The sequence below is a fragment of the Loxodonta africana genome, chromosome 11, assembly GCF_030014295.1.
Source record: "Loxodonta africana isolate mLoxAfr1 chromosome 11, mLoxAfr1.hap2, whole genome shotgun sequence".
NCBI lineage: Eukaryota > Metazoa > Chordata > Mammalia > Proboscidea > Elephantidae > Loxodonta > Loxodonta africana.
Window position 1 is genome coordinate 19,956,105 of NC_087352.1, and position 21,902 is coordinate 19,978,006.

The window sequence follows — 21,902 nt, forward strand, 5'->3', positions numbered from 1 at the left end:
AGACAAAGAATGTATTACAATGAAATGTACGAAGACCTGGAGTTAGAAAACCAAAAGGGAAGATCACACTTGGCATTTCTCAAGCTTAAAGAACTGAAGAAAAAAATGCTAGCTCCGAGTTGCAATATTGAAGATTCTACGGGGAAAATACTGAATGATGCAGCAAGCATCAAAAGAAGATGGAAGGAATACACAGAGTCACCATACCAAAGAGAACTGGTCAACGTTCAACCATATGATCAGGAACTGAGAGTATTGAAGGTGGAAGTCCAAGCTACACTGAAGGGAATGGCAAAAAAAACAAGGCTTCAGGAATTGGCAGACTGCCAACTGAGCTGTTTCAACAAACAGATGCAGCACTGTAGGTGCTCACTCAGCTATGTCAAGAAATTTGGAAGACAGCTTCCTGGTCAACTGACTAGAAGAGATCCATATCTGTGCCCATTCTGAAGAAAGGTGATCCAAACGAATGCAGAAATTATGAAACAGTGTCGTTAATATCACACACAAGTAAAATTTCACTGAAGATCATTCAAAAAGCGGTTGTAGGAGAGCAGTGGGATGCAGACCCCAAATTCTCATAAGACCAGACTTAATGGTCTGACTGAGACTGGAAGGACCTCGGTGGTCATGGCTCCCAGACCTTCTGTTGCCCCAGAACAGGAACCATTCCCGATGCCAACTCTTCAGACATGGATTGGACTGGACAATGGGTTGGAGAGGGATGCTGATGAGGAGTGAGCTTCTTGGATCAGGTGGACAGTTGAGACTGTGTTGGCATCTCCTGCCTGGAGGGGAGATGAGAGGGTGGAGGGGGTTAGAAGCTGGCAAAAAAGGACACGAAAAGAGAGAGTGAAGGGAGCAAGCAGGCTGTCTCATTAGGGGGAGAGTAATTGGGAGTGTGTAGCAAGGTGTATATGGGTTTTTGTGTGAGAGACTGACTTGATCTGTAAACTTTCACTTAAAGCACAATAAAAATTATTAAAAAAAAAAAAAGCGGTTGCATCAGTACATTGACAGGGAACTGCCAAGAAGTTCAAGCCAGATTCAGAAGAGGATGTGGAATGAGGGATATTATTGCTGATGTCAGATGTATCTTGGCTGAAAGCAGAGAATATCAGAAAGATGTTTACATGTATTTTATTGACTATGCAAAGGCATTCAATTGTGTGGATCATAACAAATTATGGAGAACATTGCAAAGAATGGGAGTTCCGTAACACTTAATTCTGCTCATGTGGAACCTGTACATAGACCAAGAGGCAGTTCAAATAGAACAAGGGGATACTGCATGGTTTAAAATCAGGAAAGGTGTGCATCACAGTTGTATCCTTTCACCATATTTATTCAATCTATATGCTGAGCAAATACTCTGAGAAACTGGACTATATGAAGAAGAATGGGGCATCAGGATTGGAGGAAGATGCATTAACAACCTGTGATATGCAGATGACACAACCTTGCTTGCTGAAACTGAAGTGGACTTGAAGCACTTACTGATGAAGATCAAAGACTACAGCCTTCAGTATGGACTACACCTCAACATAAAGAAAAAAATCCTTGTAACTGGACCAATAAGCAACATCATGATAAATGGAGAAAATACTGAAATTGTGAAAGATTTCATTTTACTTGGGTACATAATCAACCTCATGGAAGCAGTAGTCAAGAAATCAGACAAGGTATTGCATTGGGCAAATCTGCTGCAAAAGATCTCTTTAAAGTGTTGAAAAGCAAGGATGTCACTTTGAGGACTAAGGTGCAACTGACCCAAGCCATGGTATTTTCAATTGCCTCATATGTATGGGAAAGCTGGAGAATGAATAAGGAAGACTGAAGAATTAATGCCTCTGAATTATGGTGTTGGTGAAGAACACTGAATACACAATGGACTGCCAGAACAATAAAAAAGTCTGTCTTAGAAGAAGTACAGCCACAATGCTCATTAGAAGCAAGGATAGCAAGACTTTGTCTCATGTACTTTAGACCTGTTAGCAGGAGGGACGAGTTCCTGGAGAAAGACATCACACTAGGTAAAGTGGAGGGTCAGTGAAAAAGAGGAAGACCCTCAACAAGATGGGTTGATACAGTGGCTGCAATAATGAGTTCAAGCACAGCAAAGGATGTGAGGATGGTGCAAGACTGGGCAGTGTTTCATTCTGTTGTACATAGGGTTGCCATGAGTAGGAACCAACTCGACGGCACCTAACAACAACAACAATCTTTATAGGAGCAGATCATCAGGTCTTTCTCCCAAAGAACCTCTGGGTGTGTTTGAACCATCAACTCTTTGGTTAGCAGTCGAGTGCTTAACCATTGTGCCACCAGGGTTCCTTATGATAGGTCCATCTTTACACAAAAGCCTTTGCCAGTCTGTGCATTCATACTATTTCTCTTAGCATATGCTTATCAACCATATATGAGGTAGAAGGTCTAATTCTTTTCCACACTCAATGTACTAGTTTTTTCCTATGTGCTTTTTGTGACATAAAATAAGATGCAATTGATCACTGAAGGCATTACCATATTCACTGCATTCATAAGGGTTCCCTCCTGGGCAAATTCTCCTGAGGCCACATACCTGGCAACAGGCTGTCCAACAATGACTACATTCCTATCTGCTAGGAGCCCATTAATATTTAATGAAGTCTGAGCTGCCACAGCAGGTATTTGTACAGTCACTGTATTGACAGGGCTATTCCCTTTTGTGAGTTCACTTGCATGTAATGAGCTGTGACTCTCTGTGGAAGGATTATGCACCTTCATTGAATCCACATGCTTCTCTCTTGTGTGCATTCTCTTATGTTTAACAAGGCAAGACATGTAGGAGAAAGCTTTCCCACACTCATTGCAACCATAGGGTCTCTCTCCTGTGTGAGTTCTTTGATGTACAATGAGCATTGTCGTTGTAGCGAAGGCTTTCCCACAGTCATTGCATTCGTAAGGTTTCTCTCCTGTGTGAATTCTCTGATGTCTGATAAGACCTGACTTCTGAGAACAAGGTTTCCCACATTCACTACATACAAAGGGAGTTTTTCCCGTATGAAATCTCTGATGAGCTATGAGGCATGCCTTCTGGCTGAAGGCTTTCCCACATTCGCTGCATACATAGGGTTTCTCTCCAGTATGAATTCGTTGATGTATGAGGAGATTGCCCTTCTGGATGAAGCCTTTTCCACATTCACTACATATGTAGGATTTCTCTCCTGTGTGAGTTTTCTGATGTACGATAAGCTGTGATTTTCTGGAGAAACCTTTCCCACATTCGCTGCATCCATGGGGCTTTTCTCCTCTCTCATTTTTCTGATGCATAATGAGCTCCGCCTTCCTGCAGAAGGCTTTGCCACATTCACTACATTCAAAAGGTTTCTCTCCTGTATGTGTTCTCTGGTGTTCGGTTAGCTTGAACTTTTTGGAGAATGCTTTCCCACATATACTGCATACGTGAGGTTTATTTCCTGTATGAATCTTCTGATGTTCACTAAGCTGAGATTTCCTAAGGAAGGCCTTGCCACATTCACTGCATTCATGGGGTTTCTCTCCTTGGTGAGTTCTTTGATGTTCAGTGAGCCTAAACTTCTTGCAAAAGGTTTTTCCACATATATTGCATCCATGGAATTTCTTTCCTGAATGAATTTTCTTATGTTCAGTAAGCCGAGACTTCTTGATGAAGATTTCCCCACATTCAATACATTTGTGAGTTTTTTCTATTTTGTAAGTTCTCTGAGGTTTAAGAAGATGTGACTTAGCGCTGATGGGTTTTCTATTTTCATGGAATTTAATTTCAGTATTAGTTTGCTCATGATTATCATAGCCATTAAACTCAACAAGCTCCTTTATTTCACAGCTTTTGTTCTGGTTCACCAAACCTAAATATGACTTCAAAGTTTTTCCATACAAATCAACCATATCATGACTTGGCCTTAAAGGGCGACTTTTGTTCCCATGAACAATATTTCCAAATGCATCATGTTTGTAGCATTGATCCATTATCTTCAGATATCTTTGGTTTTGGAAGTACCCCTGCATATGATCATCAACTTTCTCAGTTTCTAGAAAAGAAGAAAACAATGTATCCTTCCATAAGCATGATATGGAATAAAACTGCTTCAAAATGTCTTGGAGTGCAATGGCTCTTTAGGGGAAACTGTATAACACCAATATAAAGGAAATTCCAATAATAAGTGTTCCTTATCTCTTTGACAGGAGCCCTGGTGGTGCAATGGTTTAGTGCTTAGCTGCTAACCGAAAGGTTGGCAGTTCGAACCCACCAACTGCTCTGTGGAGAAAAGACCTAGTGATCTGCTCCGGGAAAGATTACAGCCTAGGGAAACCTATGGGGCAGTTCTACTCTGTCCTGTAGGGTCACTATGAGTTGGAATTGACTCCAGAGCTGTGAGACAATCTCTGTTTTTCTGATGCAAATGGTTAAGCAGTCAATTACCAGCCAAAAGCTTAGCAGTTCAAATCCACCCAGAGGCACCTCAGAAGACAGGCCTGGTGATCTGCTTCCAAAAGGTCACCACCCTGAAAACCCGATGAAGCAGTTCTACTCTGCTCACGTGGGGTCACCACAAGTCAGAATGGGCTCAATGGCAACTAACAAGTGAATACCCTGAGACAACTAACAACAATGACAACATGAGCCACCTAATTTGTGGTACTTTGTTCGTGCAGCCCTAGGAAACTAATGCACTAGCTGTGACATGTTCTCATATGTTTCTACAGAAAGATGGAAATAATGATTCCTATGGAATTTTACAACATGCCAATGAACCATGAAGTCTTCTCCAGAAGCAGATATGCTGATATGCCAAATATGAGAACTGTCACCTTTCTAGTGTTGTACTGTACAGATGTCATATAGAAATTTTTCCCATTTCAATATCCCTGACATATTGATTCCTCATCTTACCATTAACAGCATGTTCTTCCATAATTCCACTTTTATGTATCAGTTGGCATCACTTAACCCATTGCCACTGAGTCACTCGATTCCAACTTATAGCAACCCTACAGGACAGAGTAGAACTGCGCAATAGAATTTCCAAGGCTCTAAATCTTTACGGAACCAGGCTGCCACATTTTTCTCCTGCAGAGCAGCTTGTGGGTTCAAACCATCAACCTTTCTGTTAGCACCCAAACACTTAACCACTCTGTCAACAAGGCTCCTTGGTATCAGTTAAGCAGCCCTAAAAGACCACCTCCTCCTTTTGAATCAAGACTCGTGGCAGCTTTAACTTCAATTTTTCTTCTAGAAAATCTGGTTTTTCCTTAACCACTGCACCATCACGGACAATAGCCTCCTCTTATGGAAATTTGGGGATGCAGTGGATACTCACTCAGCTTCTAACCAAAAGGTTGGCAGTTCAAATCCACCAGCTACTCCACGGGAGAAAGATGTGGCAGTCTGCTTCCATAGAGATTACAGCCTGGGAAACCCTATGGGGCAGCTCTATTATATCCTATAGGGCCGCTGTGAGTCGGAAATGACTCGAGGGCACACAACAATAGCCTCCTCTTACATATTTCTCTCATTACTTGTTCTCTCCCAACCAAACTTATTACACATACATCTTTCCAAATTCTAAAAGTCCAAGGATCTTCTTTTCTTTATCAGTACTTACCCCTAGATAGTCTCATACAGGTCAGATTTTTATACCCAGACCTAAGCTCTCCCTAACGTCTTCATGTACTTTCAACTGGAGCAGAGAGCTCTACAGGATGCTAACAAGCTGTCATTGTTGTGAGTTGCTGTCAAGTCAATTTCAACTCATGGCAACCCCATGTATGCAGAGTAGAACTGTTCCATAGGGTTTTCAAGGCTGCGACCTTTCAGAAGCAGACCACCAGGCCTTTCAGGAGCCTCTTGGTGGGTTTGAACCACTAACCTTTCAACTAGCAGTCAAACACTTAACTGTTTGCACCATCCAGGGATCATACCTCTAACTTACAATATCCAAAACATAACTTCTGACTTCCCAACTCAAATCTCATCTTCCACATATCATCTCCATCACAGTAAATGGCAACTCCGCCCTTGAGACGCATACTAAAAATTTATAACATCGTCCTTCATCTGTTTATCTCACATCCCATATCAACCTCAATGGCAAATCCCATCAGCCCTCCTCTGCAAGTATATCTAGGATATACCTAATATTCACCCCCCAAGCCTGGCTGAAGCCACCCACAACTAGGTGTCCTATCTGGCTTTCCTGCTTCAACACCTGTCCTGTTCAAGCCTATTTTCTACCCATACCCAAAATGATACTGTGATGAAATGAGTTCCCTTATGTGGTCTTTTGCTTTGCATCTTTGGAAAAACAGCTGAAAATTTTTTCCCCTAAGCCCTAAGAAGTTACCTTTGCCTAGTTTTTTTTATCCCAGAAGCCTTGTTACTTTTGTCCAGCTTGACTCACATTTCCTGGGTAAGCTATAAACAACCTGATGGTTTGATACTTTCTCTCTAGCCCTGGACTGCAGCCTGTTCTGTGATTGGTCTATTTTATGCACCTTGCAGGGACTGGTCAATATACTTATGCAAATGAAGTGACTGTGGCTTATGGAGAGGTGATTGGTCAGTTTGTGGCCCTGGTGGGAGGGTTGTGCCTTGAAATTGACCGGAAGCTTGCTTATACATGCAGCCAAGCCCACAGAGTTTTCAGGAAAAAAAAGGAGAAAAGGCAAGAGAGACAGAAAGAGAGAAGAAAGAAGCAGGGAGAAAGGATGTGAAGAACCTCCTAGAAGAGCTATAACATGAATTAAGGGCTGTAACACTGAAGACAGCAAAAGGCCCAGAAGGGGCCCTGTGGCATGGTCGGTGGTGACAACTGAAACCTGGTGCTAGGAATGCACTTAAGGAAGTTAAACAAAACCGGTACACTGGCTATCAGCTGGGTCAGTTAGTAGTGGAGAGGCTGACTGCAAGGAGGCCAAATGCAGAGAGGCCTGTCCTGGCGGGGCTAAGAAGGGTCATGTCCTGCAGGGGCTGAGAAAGAACCTGTCCTGTGGGGGCCGAGGGGAGTCTGTCAAGAGGGGACTGAGAGGAGGCCTGCACAGCTGAGGGGGCGTGCACAGCAGAGAGAAGGGCCTGCTTGCTTGCAAGGCTGAGAAGAACTGAGAGAGCTGTCCTGCACTTAAGAAGGGAGGGACGTGCTCTCCACTTCCGGGGAGCCTTCTAGACTTTGCCTCTATGCTTCCTGATCCTGAGTTTTAGCCTGTTGATCCTGATCCCCAGTTCAACATCATTTCTTCCTTAATAAACCACTTAACTGTAAGTATGGTCTGAGTTCTGTGTGGCCACTGCAACAGATGATCGAACCCAGAAGTAGAGAGCACCATGGGGAGAATGGCTGGTGTCAGAATTGGTAAAGGGTTGGAGAGTGGAGATGTGTCTGACCTCCACCTCACAGGAATCAGTCTCGGGTTGATCTTGATTCTCATTAACCTCCTTGAAGTTAGACAGGTTCTGACACTATTACTACTACTATTTTAAAGATACTTGTAGAACATAAATTATACCATGTCACTGTGTTATTCTAAACATTCTAATGTTTTCACATCTTATTAGGAATAAAATCAAGTCCCTAAAATAGATTACAAAGTCCTATATGACCTACCAGACGCCTGCTACTACTCCACTGACCTTATCTTTTGTCATTTTGCCTCTTATTCACTCCTTTCTACCGAGGCTTTCTTGATATTCCTCAAATATACTCTTGCCTTGAGCCATTGAAATTCCCGTTCTCTCCACTCTTTACCCAGAAAGCCTACTCACATCGCTTATCTCCCTCCTCAATCAATCATGCCTTTGTAATAAGGCCCCAATAAAGGCTCTGGACAGAAGTTCCATGGGTTTCCTGGGGGTTCACCAGACACAGATGCACGTTGTTGGGTGGGGGGGTTGTGTGTCCCTTTTTGAGATATAGAAACTCTGTGTCAGGAATTCTCTCACACCTCACTCAATGTGTCTCTTCATTTGTATCCTTTTTTTCTATAATAAAGCTGTCATCATAAGTATAGTGCTTTCTGTGAGTTCTATAAGCAGTTCTAGCAAATTATCAAACTCAAGGGAGTATGGAAGCCAGCAAGTCAGAAGTGAGAGGGGCCTGGGGACCCCTGAGCTTATGTCTGGTATTCTAAGAGAGTAGAGGGACCACCCAAATTTTTACCCAGCAGGTCAGAAATGAGGATGTTTAGAGATTCCCAAGCTTATGCCTACTGTCTGACACCTGGGGAAGACTTAGAAGTCCGGAGGGCTGTGTCCTTTAACTTGTGAGATCTGACCAAGCTCCAGGGTTAGGGTCAGAGGAAGAAATGCTGCATGTGCAGCTGGTGTCAGAAGTGGAACCGAGAAGAAGAGAATTGATAATAAGCTGATTTCAGATTAATGTGATTGATCCTTACAGTTTGCTGTCAGTGTGGTGAAATGAGTTCCTTTATGTGGCCTGCGCCTTGGTTCTTTGGAAAAAGAGCTTCCGAGGTTTTTCCCCTAATCCCTGAGGTGTTAGCTTTGGGCTAGTTTTCTACTCTAGAGGGTTTGTTACTTTTGTCCAGGCTGATTGACATTTCTTGCGCAAACTGAAAACAACTTGGTTTGATTCTTTTTGTCTGGTCCTGGGCTACTGCCTACCCTGTGATTGGTATGTACCTTTCAGGGATTGGTCGATAAGACTGTGCAAATAAGGTGACTATAGCCTTACATGCAAATAAAGTGTCTGTGACCTACCTAGAGGGGATTGGTCAGTTTGGTGGCCATGCCTTGAAATTGATGAGGAGTTTGTATATATATGCAGCCAACCCCACAGAAGTTTTTCAGTCAGGAAGCAGACAGAAGCAGAAGGAAAAAAAAAAGAGAGAAGCACAGAGAAGGGAGGCAAGGAACCTACTAAAGAGCTGTAACATGGGTCAAGGGCCTTAACACTAAAGACAGCAGCAGGCAAGCAAAGGGCTCTGCAGCAGAGCTGGCAGCAACAGGCCCAGAAAGGGCCCTGCAACAGAGTCCATGGTGACAGAAGGAAGGCTGAAGGCAGAGAGGCTGGTCCAGAGGGGGCCAAAATGAGGCCTGTCCTGAGGATGCCAAGACAGCTGAGAAGAGCTTATTCTGAAGGTTCTGAGAGGAGCCTGTCTTGAGGGGGCCACAAGGAGGCCTATCCTGAGGGGACAAAGAGGAGGTCTGCATGGCTGAGACAGGGTATGGACGGCAGAGAGAAGGGCCTATTTGCTTGCGAGGCCTAGAGGAGCTGAGAGAGCTGTCCTGCAATAAAGACGGGAGGGATGTGTTTTCCTCTTCAGGGGAGCCTTTCAGGCTTTGCTTCCGTGCTTCCTGATCCTGATCCTGAGTTGTAGCCTGTTCGTTAACAAACCACTTAACTGTAAATATGGTCTGTGAGTTCTGTGTGGCCATTGCAACAGATTATCAAACCCAGAAGAGAAGTAGAGCATGCCGTGGGAGGGACGGCTGGTGTCAGAATGGGTAAAAGGTTGGAGAATGGAGGTATATCCGACCTCCACCTTATAGCAATCAGCTTTGGACTGATCCTGGTCATTTTCTCTCCTGAAGTTCTTAAGCTACTACAACTCCCACCATTTTACAGTGAGAAAGGTGGTATTTTATTGTTTTCACAGCAGATGTATGGAAGTACAAGAGAAATTCAATTTAAAAAAGGATGGTGGCAAAGAATTTTCTTGGAGGTGCAATGATTCTAATTCGGCACACAAAAAGTGTGAGTTCATAAGGGAGTTACTGCAGAGATGGGTAAAAAATACAGTAGCAGCATGTGGATTAAACCCAAAATCCAAACCTGTTGCCTTCAAGTTGATTCCAACTCATAGCAACCCTATAGGGCAGAGGGGAACTGCCCCATAGGGTTTCCAAGGCTGTAATCTTTACGGAAGCAGAGTGCCACATCTTTTCTCGTGGAATGGGCTGTAGGTTCAAACCACTCAACCTTTTGGTTAGGAGTCAAACACTTAACCACTGTAGCACCAGGGCTCCAGGGTGTAGATTACACAGTTGTAAAAACGGCACGGCAGGGGTGTCATCTGGCCTCCTCTAACATTGCAAGGGGGAAGGAGAATCAAGATCAACAGCCCAAGCCTGATTACTATGAGCAGAGGTCAGGCATACCTCCTCTCTCCACCATCTTTACCAGTTGACACCGACTGTCCCTCCCACAGCGCACTCTACTTCTCTGCTGAGTTTGATAATTTGTTGCAACGGCCACACAGAACTCCCAGACCATACTCACAGTTATGGGGTTTATTAGGGAAGTAACGGGTTATAATTTAGGTTGAGGAAAACTCAGGATACAGTTCTCCCATCAAGATAGCCTCTTCTCATCCATCCCCACAGGCAAGCCTTTTTCTGGCCCGTGGGCCTCTGCCCTGCTGGGACAAGTGTTATAAAACTCTTTTAGCTCTGCCCAGAGGCAACCCACTCCACCAGTAAGCCTCAGCCCTTGCCAGTAAGGCTAACTCCATAGGTTAGCTCAACCAAGTGCCTGGAGGCACCCTAACCCTCCAGCAAGCCTCTTGCCCAAAGGCACTCAGTTCTCTCACTCCATGGGCCAGACTGTCTCCTGCTGGTCTCCTGGTTCTGCTGCCGCCATTTCTCTGTTGCCGCTTCTCACTGTCTTCAGTGTTATCTAGGCCTCTCTATCTCAGTCTCCTGGTTCCAGGAGCTTCTCAGAGCAGGAATCCTGGGTCTCAAAGATGTGTTGCACTCCTGGCTCTTCTTTGTTGGTGGTGGTGAGATCCTCTCCACCCGACTCTGGCATGGCTCATTTTAAGCCTAGCAGGATGGCAAAACTGACCAATACCTTTGTTAGGATTCCACAGACCTTATTTGCATGGCCCCACCACCACACAGGTGCCATTAGCTTTATTTGCATTATTAGCAAGCTATCCAATCCCCTTGGTGGGCCACAATTACCTTATTTGGGTAGCCCCACCCAATCCCTTGGATGGGATTACAAGACCATGACAAGAGAGACCATATAAAAGTGACCCATTGCATCAAAACAGTGTTAAAGGAGATCACGATTTGACAGTCTGTTATATAAATGAGCCAAAGACAGCCTCTGTGTATTGGCCTGCAGTTTATTTCTTCATAGCAGTCTGGGAACCATTAGCCTAAAAGCCCACGGGCACCAAACACAAATTTTTACACATCCAAATGCTTGAAAGATAGCCCAAATTAGCAGATTTTGAGCCATTTACAGCCTGTCTGCTTTGCATACTCTGCAAAACTACACCCAACATCTGCTAGCCACAGATGAGATAAACCCATTCTGACTCACAGCAGCCCTATAAGACAGGGTAGAACTGCCCCACGGGGTTTCCAAGGCTGTGATCTTTACGGAAGCAGACTGCCACACCTTTCTCCCACAGAGTAGCTGGAGAGTTCGAATCATTGACCTTTCAGTTAGCAGCTAAGTGCTTAATCACTGCACCACAAGGGCTCCTAGATAAAATAAACCCTACAGATATAAGAACACCAAACTGCTGCTCTTCAGAGCTCTCTGACCCAGTCTCTCCACCTGACTGCTGAGTGACATCACCTAGACATTTAGGTCCCCTCTTCACTCCGTCTCTCCCCAAGAGTTCCCTACCCTTCTTCCCCTTCTTGTATTCCCCACCCTAAATGCCCTGCATTTGGAAGCTCTCACGCTGTAAAGGACTAAAAACCAAACCCACTGCTGTCAAGTCGATTCCCACTCATGGCGATCCTATAGGACAGAGTAGAACTGCCCCATAGAGTTTCCAAGGTGCGCCTGGTGGATTTGAACTGCTGACCTCCCAAGGAGCGCCTGGCGGATTTGAACTGCCGACCTCTTGGTTAGCAGCCATAGCAGCTAACCACTACACCACCAGGGTTTCGACTAAACAGCCAACAAAATCTGTCAGCCCCAATAGAAAGCTTGTAGTGCAACACTGCCATCTTGTGGTCACATCTTTTTCCTCGCTCAGCTCTGATATCCTCTGAACTGACTAGGCTCTCCACAGAGAACTAGAGCTTAAGGCATTAGAAAGACAAGGAAACTTTTAAGGCCTAGAGGACAAAGCAGAAAATAAAAACAGAACGTTTGGATAAGCTCAGAGTGAGGGAAAAGAGAAGCTAAGGAATGAGATAAACTGCAGAGTAAGAGACCAGCTTACCCTGGGGGTATAGCTCCCAAGGTGGCATTGGATACTAGGAAACCTGTTGCCATGGAGTTGATTCTGACTCATAGTGACCCTATAGGACAGAGTAGAAGTGCCCCACAGGGTTTCCAAGGCTGTAAACCTTTACAGAAGCTGACTGCCATATCTTCCTCCCGCAGAGCGGGCTAGTGGATTGGAACTGACGACCTTTTGGTTAGCCGCCAAATGCTTAAGCAAGGCTGCTTGGATACTGGGAAAGGAGCTAAATATTTCTCAATGGACCAGGAAGGTACACACGTTAGAAAAGAGTGATGAATTCAAATTCTTAGAAGAGAGGCCTGGAAGGAGGAATTTCACAGCAAGGGGGCTGAAAGGAACGTATAACGATACTCTGACAAGAGAAAAAGAATGGGAAGATTTGAGAATCCAAGCAAGAAACTTAGGGAGAAAAGCCAACAACCCCTAGGTGTTGCAGATGGTTTGCACTCAACTACTAACATAAAGGTTGGCGGTTTGAGCCCACCCAGTAGCCCCATGGAAAAAAAGCCCAGCGATCTACTTCCGTAAAGATTACAGCCAAGAAAACCCCAGGGAGTAGTTCTACTCCATAACACAGGCAGTCGCCATGAGTCAGAATCAACTGGATGACAACAGGTTTGGTTTGGAATATAAAATCAATAGGGGTCAGACCTAAAAGGAGATAAAGGGGTATTTTTCCTCTAAATTCGTACACAGAAAAAGAGCTCACATGGAAGCTCTGTTTATGTATCCTCAGATACCCTCACAGCTAAGTTGCCTTCTCTAAACTAAAATGTGACTTCCACAGCCTTCCCTCCTTGCTGGTTTTCTTACCCTGATGTCTTGGACTGTGGATTTCATGTTCTGTCTTCCATGGCTGTTCTCCTCGTTCCACCTTGAAGAGTGGATCTGGTTTGCCAACTTGAAACCCTGTTGATGGGAAATGGCAGAAGACGGACACATCAAATTGCACTAGTGGTACACCAACATTCACTGCAACACTTTTCACAATGGCCAAATGGTGGAAGCAACCAAAATGCCCATCAACAGATGAATGGATAAGCAAAATGTGCTCTACACATACAATAGAATACAACTCAGCCAGAAGGAAAAATGAAGTCCTGGTGCATGCCACAACATGGATGAACCTTGAAAACATCATGCTGAGTGAAATAACGCAATCACAAAAAGACAAATATTATATGATCTCACTAATACGAAATAAGCATATATACAGAAACCAACGGTTATTAATAGTTACCAGATAGGGAAGGAAGGGGAAAGGGGGAGTTTTTCCTTAGGTGGTGTTAAGGATTGGATTGTGTCCCCCCAAAATATGTACTGTAAATCCTAACCCCTATACTTGTGGTATATAGTACAGGGTCGCTATGAGTCAGAATCGACTAGACGGCAACAGGCTTGGATTTTTTCTTTTATTTATACTTGTGGTTATGATCCCATTTGGGCATGAGTTTTCTTTGTTATGTTAATGAGGCAGCATTTGTGTAGGCTAGGATTTGTCTTGAACCAATCACTTTTTTGAGATATAAGAAGAGCAGATCAGACACAGAAGAAGCAAGCAGAGATGGAAGAAGAGAGATGCCATGCCACGTGAAGATCAAGGAGCCAAGAATAGAAGAAAGGAGGACCTTCCCCCAGAGCCAACAGAAAGAGGAAGGCTTTCCACAGAGCCGGTGCCCTGAATTCAGACTTCTAGCCTCCTAACCGTGAGAAAATAAAATTCTGTTTGTTAAAGCCACTCATGTGTGGTATTTCTGTTATAGCAGTGCTAGATAACTAAGGCAGGGTATTAAGTTTATGATAAGAGTGGTGGAATGATTTGGAAAAGGATACCAAGAATGGTTGCACAACTCGAAGAATGTAATCAACGTCACAGAATTGTACCTGAAGAATGTGTTGAAATGGTACATGTTTTGTTATGTGTGGTGCGATGGATCACTTTTGTGTAGTCTTTCTAGACATGGTCTTGTAACTTCCACCCAAGTGATGGGGTGGGACTGTGTGATAGGGTAACTGTAGCCCACCAAGGGGATTGGTCAGTTTTGCCATCCCATTGTGCTTGAAATGAGCCATCCCAGAGGCAGGAAAGAGTAGATTCTACCACCATCAAGGAAGAACAGCCAGGAGCAGAGAGCATGTCCTTTGGACCCAGGATCCCTGTGCTGAGAAGCTCCTGGAACTAGGAGACAAAGAGAGAGACCACAAGCTGTCACCTTGAAGATGAGAAGTGGTGGCAGGAGAGACCAGAAGGAAGCCATGCAGTGGGCTTCCTGGCCCATGGAGAGAGAAAGCTGAGTGCCTGAGGCGCTTCTAGGGACTTACTGGCAGAGGCTAAAAGAGCTTTGTAATACTTGCGTAAGCCGGGCGGAGGCCTACAGCCAGAGAGAGATGAGCCTGCAAGCATGGCTGAAAAGAGGCTGCCCTGATGGAAGAACTGTATCCTGACTGTTTCTGAGCCTGAATTGTAACCTGTTCCTTCCCTAATAAACCCCATAATGGTAAGTATTATATGTGAGTTCTGTGTGTCCACTGCAATGAATTATTGAACCTAGCAGAGAAGTAGAGAGTGTTGTGGGAGGGACAGTTGGTGTCAGAACTGGTAAAGATGGCGGAGAGAGGAGGCATGTATGACCTCTGCCTCATAGGAATTGGCCTTGGGCTGTTGATCTTGGTTCTCCTTCCCCCTTGTGAAGACAGAGGAGGTCAGACTCCACCCCAAGCTGTTTTTACATCATGTATATTTTCACCCTAATAATATAAACAAGTTTTTAAAACGCTGCACTAGGGGGTGTGTAAAGATATAAGAATGGTTCATTTTAGGGACTGCACAGTTTGCTTGTCTGCAAAGTAAAGGCTTTTCTCTAAGGTGAGGAGAGACTGTACCCTCTCATCTGGGGAAAGACAGAGTGCTGAGAAACTACCACTTAAGAGTCTAAAGAGTTAAGCAGTTGAGAAAGGAAAGGTCACTGACTGGGTACCCTCTGAGGGACTGAGGGAAGTTATCCTCACCCATTGACACTAGGTTGCTATAGTTCTCCAACATCACATCCCAGAACAGGTCCTTCTGAGCAGGGTCCAGGAGCTGCCACTCCTCCCAGGTGAACTCCACAGCCACATCACTGAATGTCAGTGATTCCTATAATAACAGGGTCCGTTTAATATGTTTCCCCTTTATTGATATAAAAAAAAAAGTAAAACAAATTGTTCGGCTCATTTTCACTATATAGGCTGCATCTATATTATCTAGGAAGAACTCCTGGTGATGCAATGGTTAAGGACTCGGCTGCTAACCAAAAGGCTGGCAGTTCAAACCCACCCAGTGGCTCCGCAGGAAAAAGACCTGGCCGTCTGCTTCCATAAAGATTACAGCCAAGAAAACCCTATGGGGCAGTTCTACTCTGTCACATGGGGTCACTATAAATCAAAATTGACTCAATGGCACCTAATACTAACAATATATCTACGTCTTGTCACCAACAACCCAAGTGCTTAACAGATAACAGTACTTTCAACACCCTACTGCCAAATCTAAGAGTCCCTGGGTGGTGCAAACAGTTAAGTGCTCAACTACTAGCTTAAAGGTTGGTCGTTTGAACCCACCCAGAGGTGCCTCGGAAGACAGGCCTGACGATCTGCTTCTGAAAAATCACAGTCATTGAAAACTGTATGGGGCAGTTCTACTCTGTACCCGTGGGGTCACCATGAGTCAGAATCGACTAGACAGCAACTAAAAACGATAACTACCAAATCTGTATTCAAGCACCATTTCATCAACCTGTTCATGGGGGACCTTTGAAAGCCATGCAAACCTTCTGTCTCCTTAGGTAACTTAGGTTTTATTCTTAGATAAACCCAGACCACACTATCGCTGGCACCATGGGTCACCTGGCTGTGGTCCCCTGAAGAACTGTGTCCCCTGAATTCTGATTGGTCTATTCCCACAGGGGCTCAAATAATCCTATAAGAAACAGCCACCTGAAACCTGTTTATATATTTATGAGAAGGATGGTGTTAAGGACACCATCCAACACATCACCTTGAAGACCCATTAAAGAAATTTCCCAAGACTTAAAAACCCAAAAACCAAACCTGTTGCCGTCAAGTCAATTGTGACTCATGGCAATCCCATGCCTGCCAGAGTCAAACTGCTCCATAGGGTTTTATTGGCTATAATCATTATGAAAGCAGATTGCCAAGCCTTTCTTCCATGGTGCTGCTGGGTGGGTTCAAACTGCCAACCTTTACATTAGTAGTCAAAACCAAACTATTTACGCCACCCACGGACCCTCCTGAGCCTTAAGTGCCATTAAATATTGAATCCCCTGAGAAACTGGTCTGCTTTCTCCTCAAAGTCAGTACATGACCTGTGATTTATCATGAGTCTGGTTATGAGAACTGTCAGAAATATTAGATGTAAGTTGGCAGTTAATGTAACCCACAAGGTCCTGCAGTCACACAGTAAATCCCAACATTAGTCACATAGTGTGAACCCTGTGAACAACATATTCCTGATTCCACTTTGTACTGATTTTGAAGGAATAAAAAAAAAGTTGTTATTAAGCTGACTCATGGTGACCCCATGTGTGTCAATGTGTCAGAGCAGAACTGCATTCCTTAGGGTTTTCAAGGCTGTGACTGAAAGGTTGATGGTTTGAACCCACCCAGAGGCACCTTAGAAGACAGGCCTGGCAATGTGCTTCTCAAATGTCACAGCCTTTGAAGGAACAGTCTAAGTTTATTTCTCCCCAGGCCCATTTTTCCCAATTTATGCTTTTCATTTAATTGAACTGATTTTACCAGGCTTCTACAAACCCATCAGGGGATGAAGTGAAGAATAAAACAAACCAAATCTCACCTGGGCATTGGTCATTTTCTTCTGTTCTTGGGAAATGGCCAGGAACTGCAATCTCTGTCTTTAGTCTTTTCCAGATCTGCCCTAAATTTCTATTTGGAAGTCTTAGTCTCTGGTCAAGGGTGTCCCAAGAAATGACGATATCCAAGTCCTCCACCTCCTTCCTTCATTTGGTCTCTATTGATTCTGGGGAGCCAGGACCTGTGAGCTGAAGAGAAAATTGATTTTCTTTTTTTTTTTTAATAATATTTTATTGTGTTTTTGGTGAAGGTTTGCATAGCAGTTTGGATCCCTATTCAGCAATTTCTACCAAGGTGTTCAGTGACATTAGTTACGTTCTTTATAATGCGTGAACATTCTTAGTATTTCCATTCTGGTTGTTTTATTTCCATTAATCTAGTTTCCCTGCTCCCTTACCTTCTCATCTTTGTTTTAAAGTAATTATTGACCATTAGCAGATACATTCCCTCTGGACCCAGATGCTATCATCGCTACCGTGCACTTACCTTAAGTCAGGAACCAAATCCAAACCTATTGCTGTCAAGTCAATTTCAACTCATGGCGACCCTATGTGTCACAGAGTAGAACTGCTCCATAGGGTTTTCTTGCCTATAATCTTTAGGGAAGCAGATTGCTAGGACTTTCTTCCGCAGTGCTGCTGGGTAGGTTCAAACCACCAACCTTTAGATTAGTATTCAAGCTCAAACCGTTTTCACCACCTAGAGACCTTAAACCACTGAATCGATTCTGACTCTTTGCAACCCTACAGGTCAAAGTGGAACTGCACCATGGGATTTCCAAGGCTGTAATAACAATCTTTCTGAAACAGACTTGCACATCTTTCTCCCAGACAGCAGGTGGTAGGTTTGAACTGCCGACTTTTTGGTTAGCAGCCAAGTGCTTAACCGCTGTCCCACCAGGTCTCCTACCTTGGAAACTTTACCAGAAAATCTTTGCCGTCAAGTCATAGCAGCCCTACAGGACAGAGTAGAACTACCCCATAGGGTTCCTAAGGCTATAAACCTCAACGGAAGCAGATTGCCACATCTTTCTCCCTCAGAGCTGCTAGTAGTGGTTGGGAACCACCGTCCTTTTAGTTAGCAGTCTATCTCTTTATGTGGTGCTCCAGAGGCTTTTATACCCCGAGGCCATAAAACATAATGTTCTGAATGTGGGGGAGGTGTGCCTTTCCTCTAAGAAGTGGAAGCAGCATAAACATGAATATGTTTAGAGTATGCCGTTTACTGAAAAAGAAATTATACCAATGCTTCTACAGCTTATCTAAATTATGAAAAGTAAGCAGAGATAATAAAAGACAAACATTGAAATAAGATGCAATTTTAACAAGAGTTATCTTTGAGAAGCAGAATTTTGGGGCCAGAGATGGCATCTTACTGGTGTCACAGAGATCCTGGAAGGAAATATCCAAGTACATGTAAATGCAGCAAGAAGCAAAGAAATCTCATCTTTAATAGAAAGCTTGTGACTTTAGACTTACTTAACCCTTGACTCCCTAAACTTCATTTCTGTGTGGATGAAATGAGGGGGCAATGTGGGAGGCTTAAGGAGATTTGCAAACTAGTCCTTGAAGGGGGACATAGTCTTGAACCAGTGAGGGCGAACGTGGCGTTCGTTCATAAGGTCTGTCTCAGCAGCCAAGGTCTGAGCCTCAACCCACCCAAAAGCAAGGACCCTGTGCCTCCAAAAAATCAGCTCTTAGAAACCTCTCAACCAGACACACCTGGGTCTCCTCAAAAACTGACCACACACCCCTCCGTATTAATACCAAAACTTGGATCTGACACCCCTATACCTGACTATGCCCTTGGCTCCTCCACCACTGAACCCCATTTTTAAGCCAGACACTGCTTTCATTGATAATCAACACCCCTTTATCCCACATCTCAATCACTGATCTCTACAGAGAGTATGACCCGAAAAGACCCCAAACCCTGGACTTGGAACTCTCAGTCATTGATCTTGATAGGCCTTTAATGCCTGACCACCAGGCAACTCTCAAAGACCGAACCCAAAGGCGCCCCAGTCTCAGACACCCAACCCATCAGAGACTCCCACTATCTCCCCCCACAGACTCCACGATTCCACCCTACACGGACACCCACAGACACCCCCATAGCCCGTTCCACGGAAAGACCCTCGCTGACCTGATTTTTCTCCTGACCCTACAGCGTCCGCCTAGAGGCTGCGCTTACTTCTGTGAATTCTTCCACCTCTGGTCCTTTGCCCAGCATCCGCGCCGGCCTACAGCGGCCAACGAGGGTGAAGGGCGTTTCTAAGGAGTACGGACAATGGATTTCGGGCTTTGCAGGTAATATGTCCGCGCCCTTCTCGCCAATGCTCCTTGGGGGCGGCCATCTTTCAACATTTGACGTACAGCAGGGGAACAGATATTTTTTGCGCCAGTAACCAAGAATGGCGTCAGAAAGTGAAAAGGGATTCAGCTGTCCCCTCTCCTGGTACCTCAAACCCTACGCTGCGAAGTTGAAAGGGTCGCCAACACCGCTGCACAAACTGCATGTATTTTCAGAGGCTAACTTTAGACAATCCCTGTCATTAACGGTTAAGCTCCTGACTACTAATGGAAAGGTTGCTGGTTCAACTCCTAGAGGCACCTCCAAAGAAAGGCTTGGTGATCTGCTTCTGGAAAGTCACAGCCTTGAATCGTCATGAGATGGAATAGACTCCACCATAACAGTTTTTTGTTTTTGTTTTTGACCTTATACTAAGCAAACATGGCACAGGCCATGTGAGTGGCACAGTCACCATAGCAAGCCAGGGAGATAGTGTAACCAACAGCCAATCTGACACAAAAGGTCCTTATCTTTTCCGGAGTAAGAATACATGTGAAAGACAAACTCTATCTTCAGCAAGCTTTATGTTGCTTGAGTTAAGCAAAAGGAGTCAGCCGGGGGACTAAGCCTCTCCAAAAGACTGACTCGCTTGAGTCAGGGAGGTTACTGCTTTTATGCACCGAGTTATGTTAAGTGGCCTTTCTTTATCCATGCAGTTTCTGAGACAAAGGCGGGCTTTTGGGGGGAACTGGTATGGCTAGGAAATGAGGTGTGCATGCAGCCCTGGGCCAAGATAGAGTCTGCAGCAAAGGGCTCTGGGACTGTTAGCATTACTCATTATGGGATGTGGCACCTGCACAGTTCCAACTCTGCAGGTTCAAATCACACCAGTGGGTTGGATATCATAGTGGCTTCTGAGATAAGGTCATCTGGTTGACGTGGCTACCTTTTGCACGCATGCTCGGCACCTGTTTTCTTGAGAGAAAAGTTGTGGTTAAGCCAGGCTACGCAAGTGAAGCAATTTCTAGATTGCTTCGCAGATTATGGGCTCTGTGGTGAGACTGTCTCTACACGCTGAGTATTTCTTCCAGGATGTGGCCTTTACATACAGATACATTTTGGTCAAGGCTGTTTCCACAGATCTTTCCTATTGTTCTAGTCTATCTCAATATGACTGTGGGCCTTATCTACTTTTGGGGCGGTGCCAAGTTTGCCCTCGACTGTTGTAAGTTGCCAGAAAGTTTGACCCACTCTGGTGTCATGGATGAAAGGGTTGGCAATCAGCTTCCATAAAGATTACAGCCAAGAAAATTCAACAGGGCAGTCTACTCTGTAACACATGGGGTCACCATGAGTCTGAATCAACTCTACAACAAAGCCATGGCCATCTTAGAAGAATTTCAGTGGGGGAAGGATTAAGAGGACTAGGCTGCTAAGCTTGGATTACCCAGCATTTTAGCCAGTGAGGTTAGACCAAGAAGGTGTGAGTTAAAGTCAAAACATAAATCCATATCCAGCCGCCTTTTGCTTCTGACCTGTTCAGGAAATCCTAAGTTTAGAATTTGAAATTGTAGCCTATGAAATAACAGAATCCAATGCAAATGATTTTTGAAGAAATCACACACACCCATTTTTTTCTGGGATAACGCCATCAAAGCTCTAGTGCCTCTGTTTGCAACTGAGATTATTGGAAGACGACTCTGGAGTACTAGAGCATCTATGTTCTGTTTTGTCAGTTTCTTATGTCTGGCCCTATCTCCGCTCCCCAGTCTTACCCTCTCTGTGTAAATGAATAATTTCTTTTATAAGGATCACCACAAAGCTGGTTCCTATAAAGCGGAGGTTAAAGATGTCTCAAATGGTCAACTTTTCCAAACTGCTGTACCACTCTATCATCTCTAACAGCAACTACTCCCCCTCACCTCAGTACTCTCCCTCCCATCTTTGGTTTCCCTAATTCACCGCAATGTCTCACAGAACTCACAAACCATATCAAGAAAATGGCTCACTCTGTTGTGGAGGCTGGCAAGTCTCAAATCTGTGGATCAGGCATAGGGCATCTCCCGACCCACATAGCTGCAGGGCTGATTAACCCAAAGCGGCAGGTCAGACCACAAGCTGCTTGCTCATAGGTCTGCAGAAGGTGGTGAATCAGGTCAGACAATAGGCCACCGGCTGACGGGGCAGCGGAGTCCAGCGAATTCCAGAATTGGCAAGTCAGATGGCAGACCTCTGGCTCAAGTCCCAAGGACTGGCGGTTAGACAATCACCAACCAGAAGTGGGATCCAGATGCAGAGAAAGGGAGCCCCTCGGTTGTGGAAGCTAGCAAGTCACAAATCTGTGGGTCAGTCATAGGCTTCTCCTGATCCACGCGGCTGCAGGGGCCGATGAACCCAAACTGGCAAGTCAGACCACAGACTGCTGGTTCACGAGGCTGTGGAAGCTTCGAATCAGGTCAGACAATAGGCCGAGAGCCCACAGGGCTGAGGTGGTCAGCAAATCCTAGAATCGGCAGGTCAGATGGCAGGCCTCTGGCTCAAGTCCTGAGAAC

General features: G+C 44.7%; 1 protein-coding gene across 1 annotated transcript in view; it reads right to left on the reverse strand.

The window, feature by feature from the left end:
* Window positions 1–17,798, reverse strand: part of LOC100669736 (zinc finger protein 613) — a 45,794-nt gene extending 27,996 nt beyond the window's left edge. Inside the window, exons 1-4 of the mRNA XM_064293172.1 lie at window positions 17,042–17,798; window positions 15,196–15,322; window positions 13,000–13,095; window positions 2,478–4,052 (exon numbers count right to left, since the gene is read on the reverse strand). Coding sequence (XP_064149242.1) covers window positions 2,478–4,052; window positions 13,000–13,095; window positions 15,196–15,322; window positions 17,042–17,056 — 1,813 coding nt within the window. The 5' untranslated portion in view covers window positions 17,057–17,798. The remainder of the gene's footprint in view (window positions 1–2,477; window positions 4,053–12,999; window positions 13,096–15,195; window positions 15,323–17,041) is intronic.
* Between the last annotated feature and the right edge of the window lie 4,104 nt (window positions 17,799–21,902).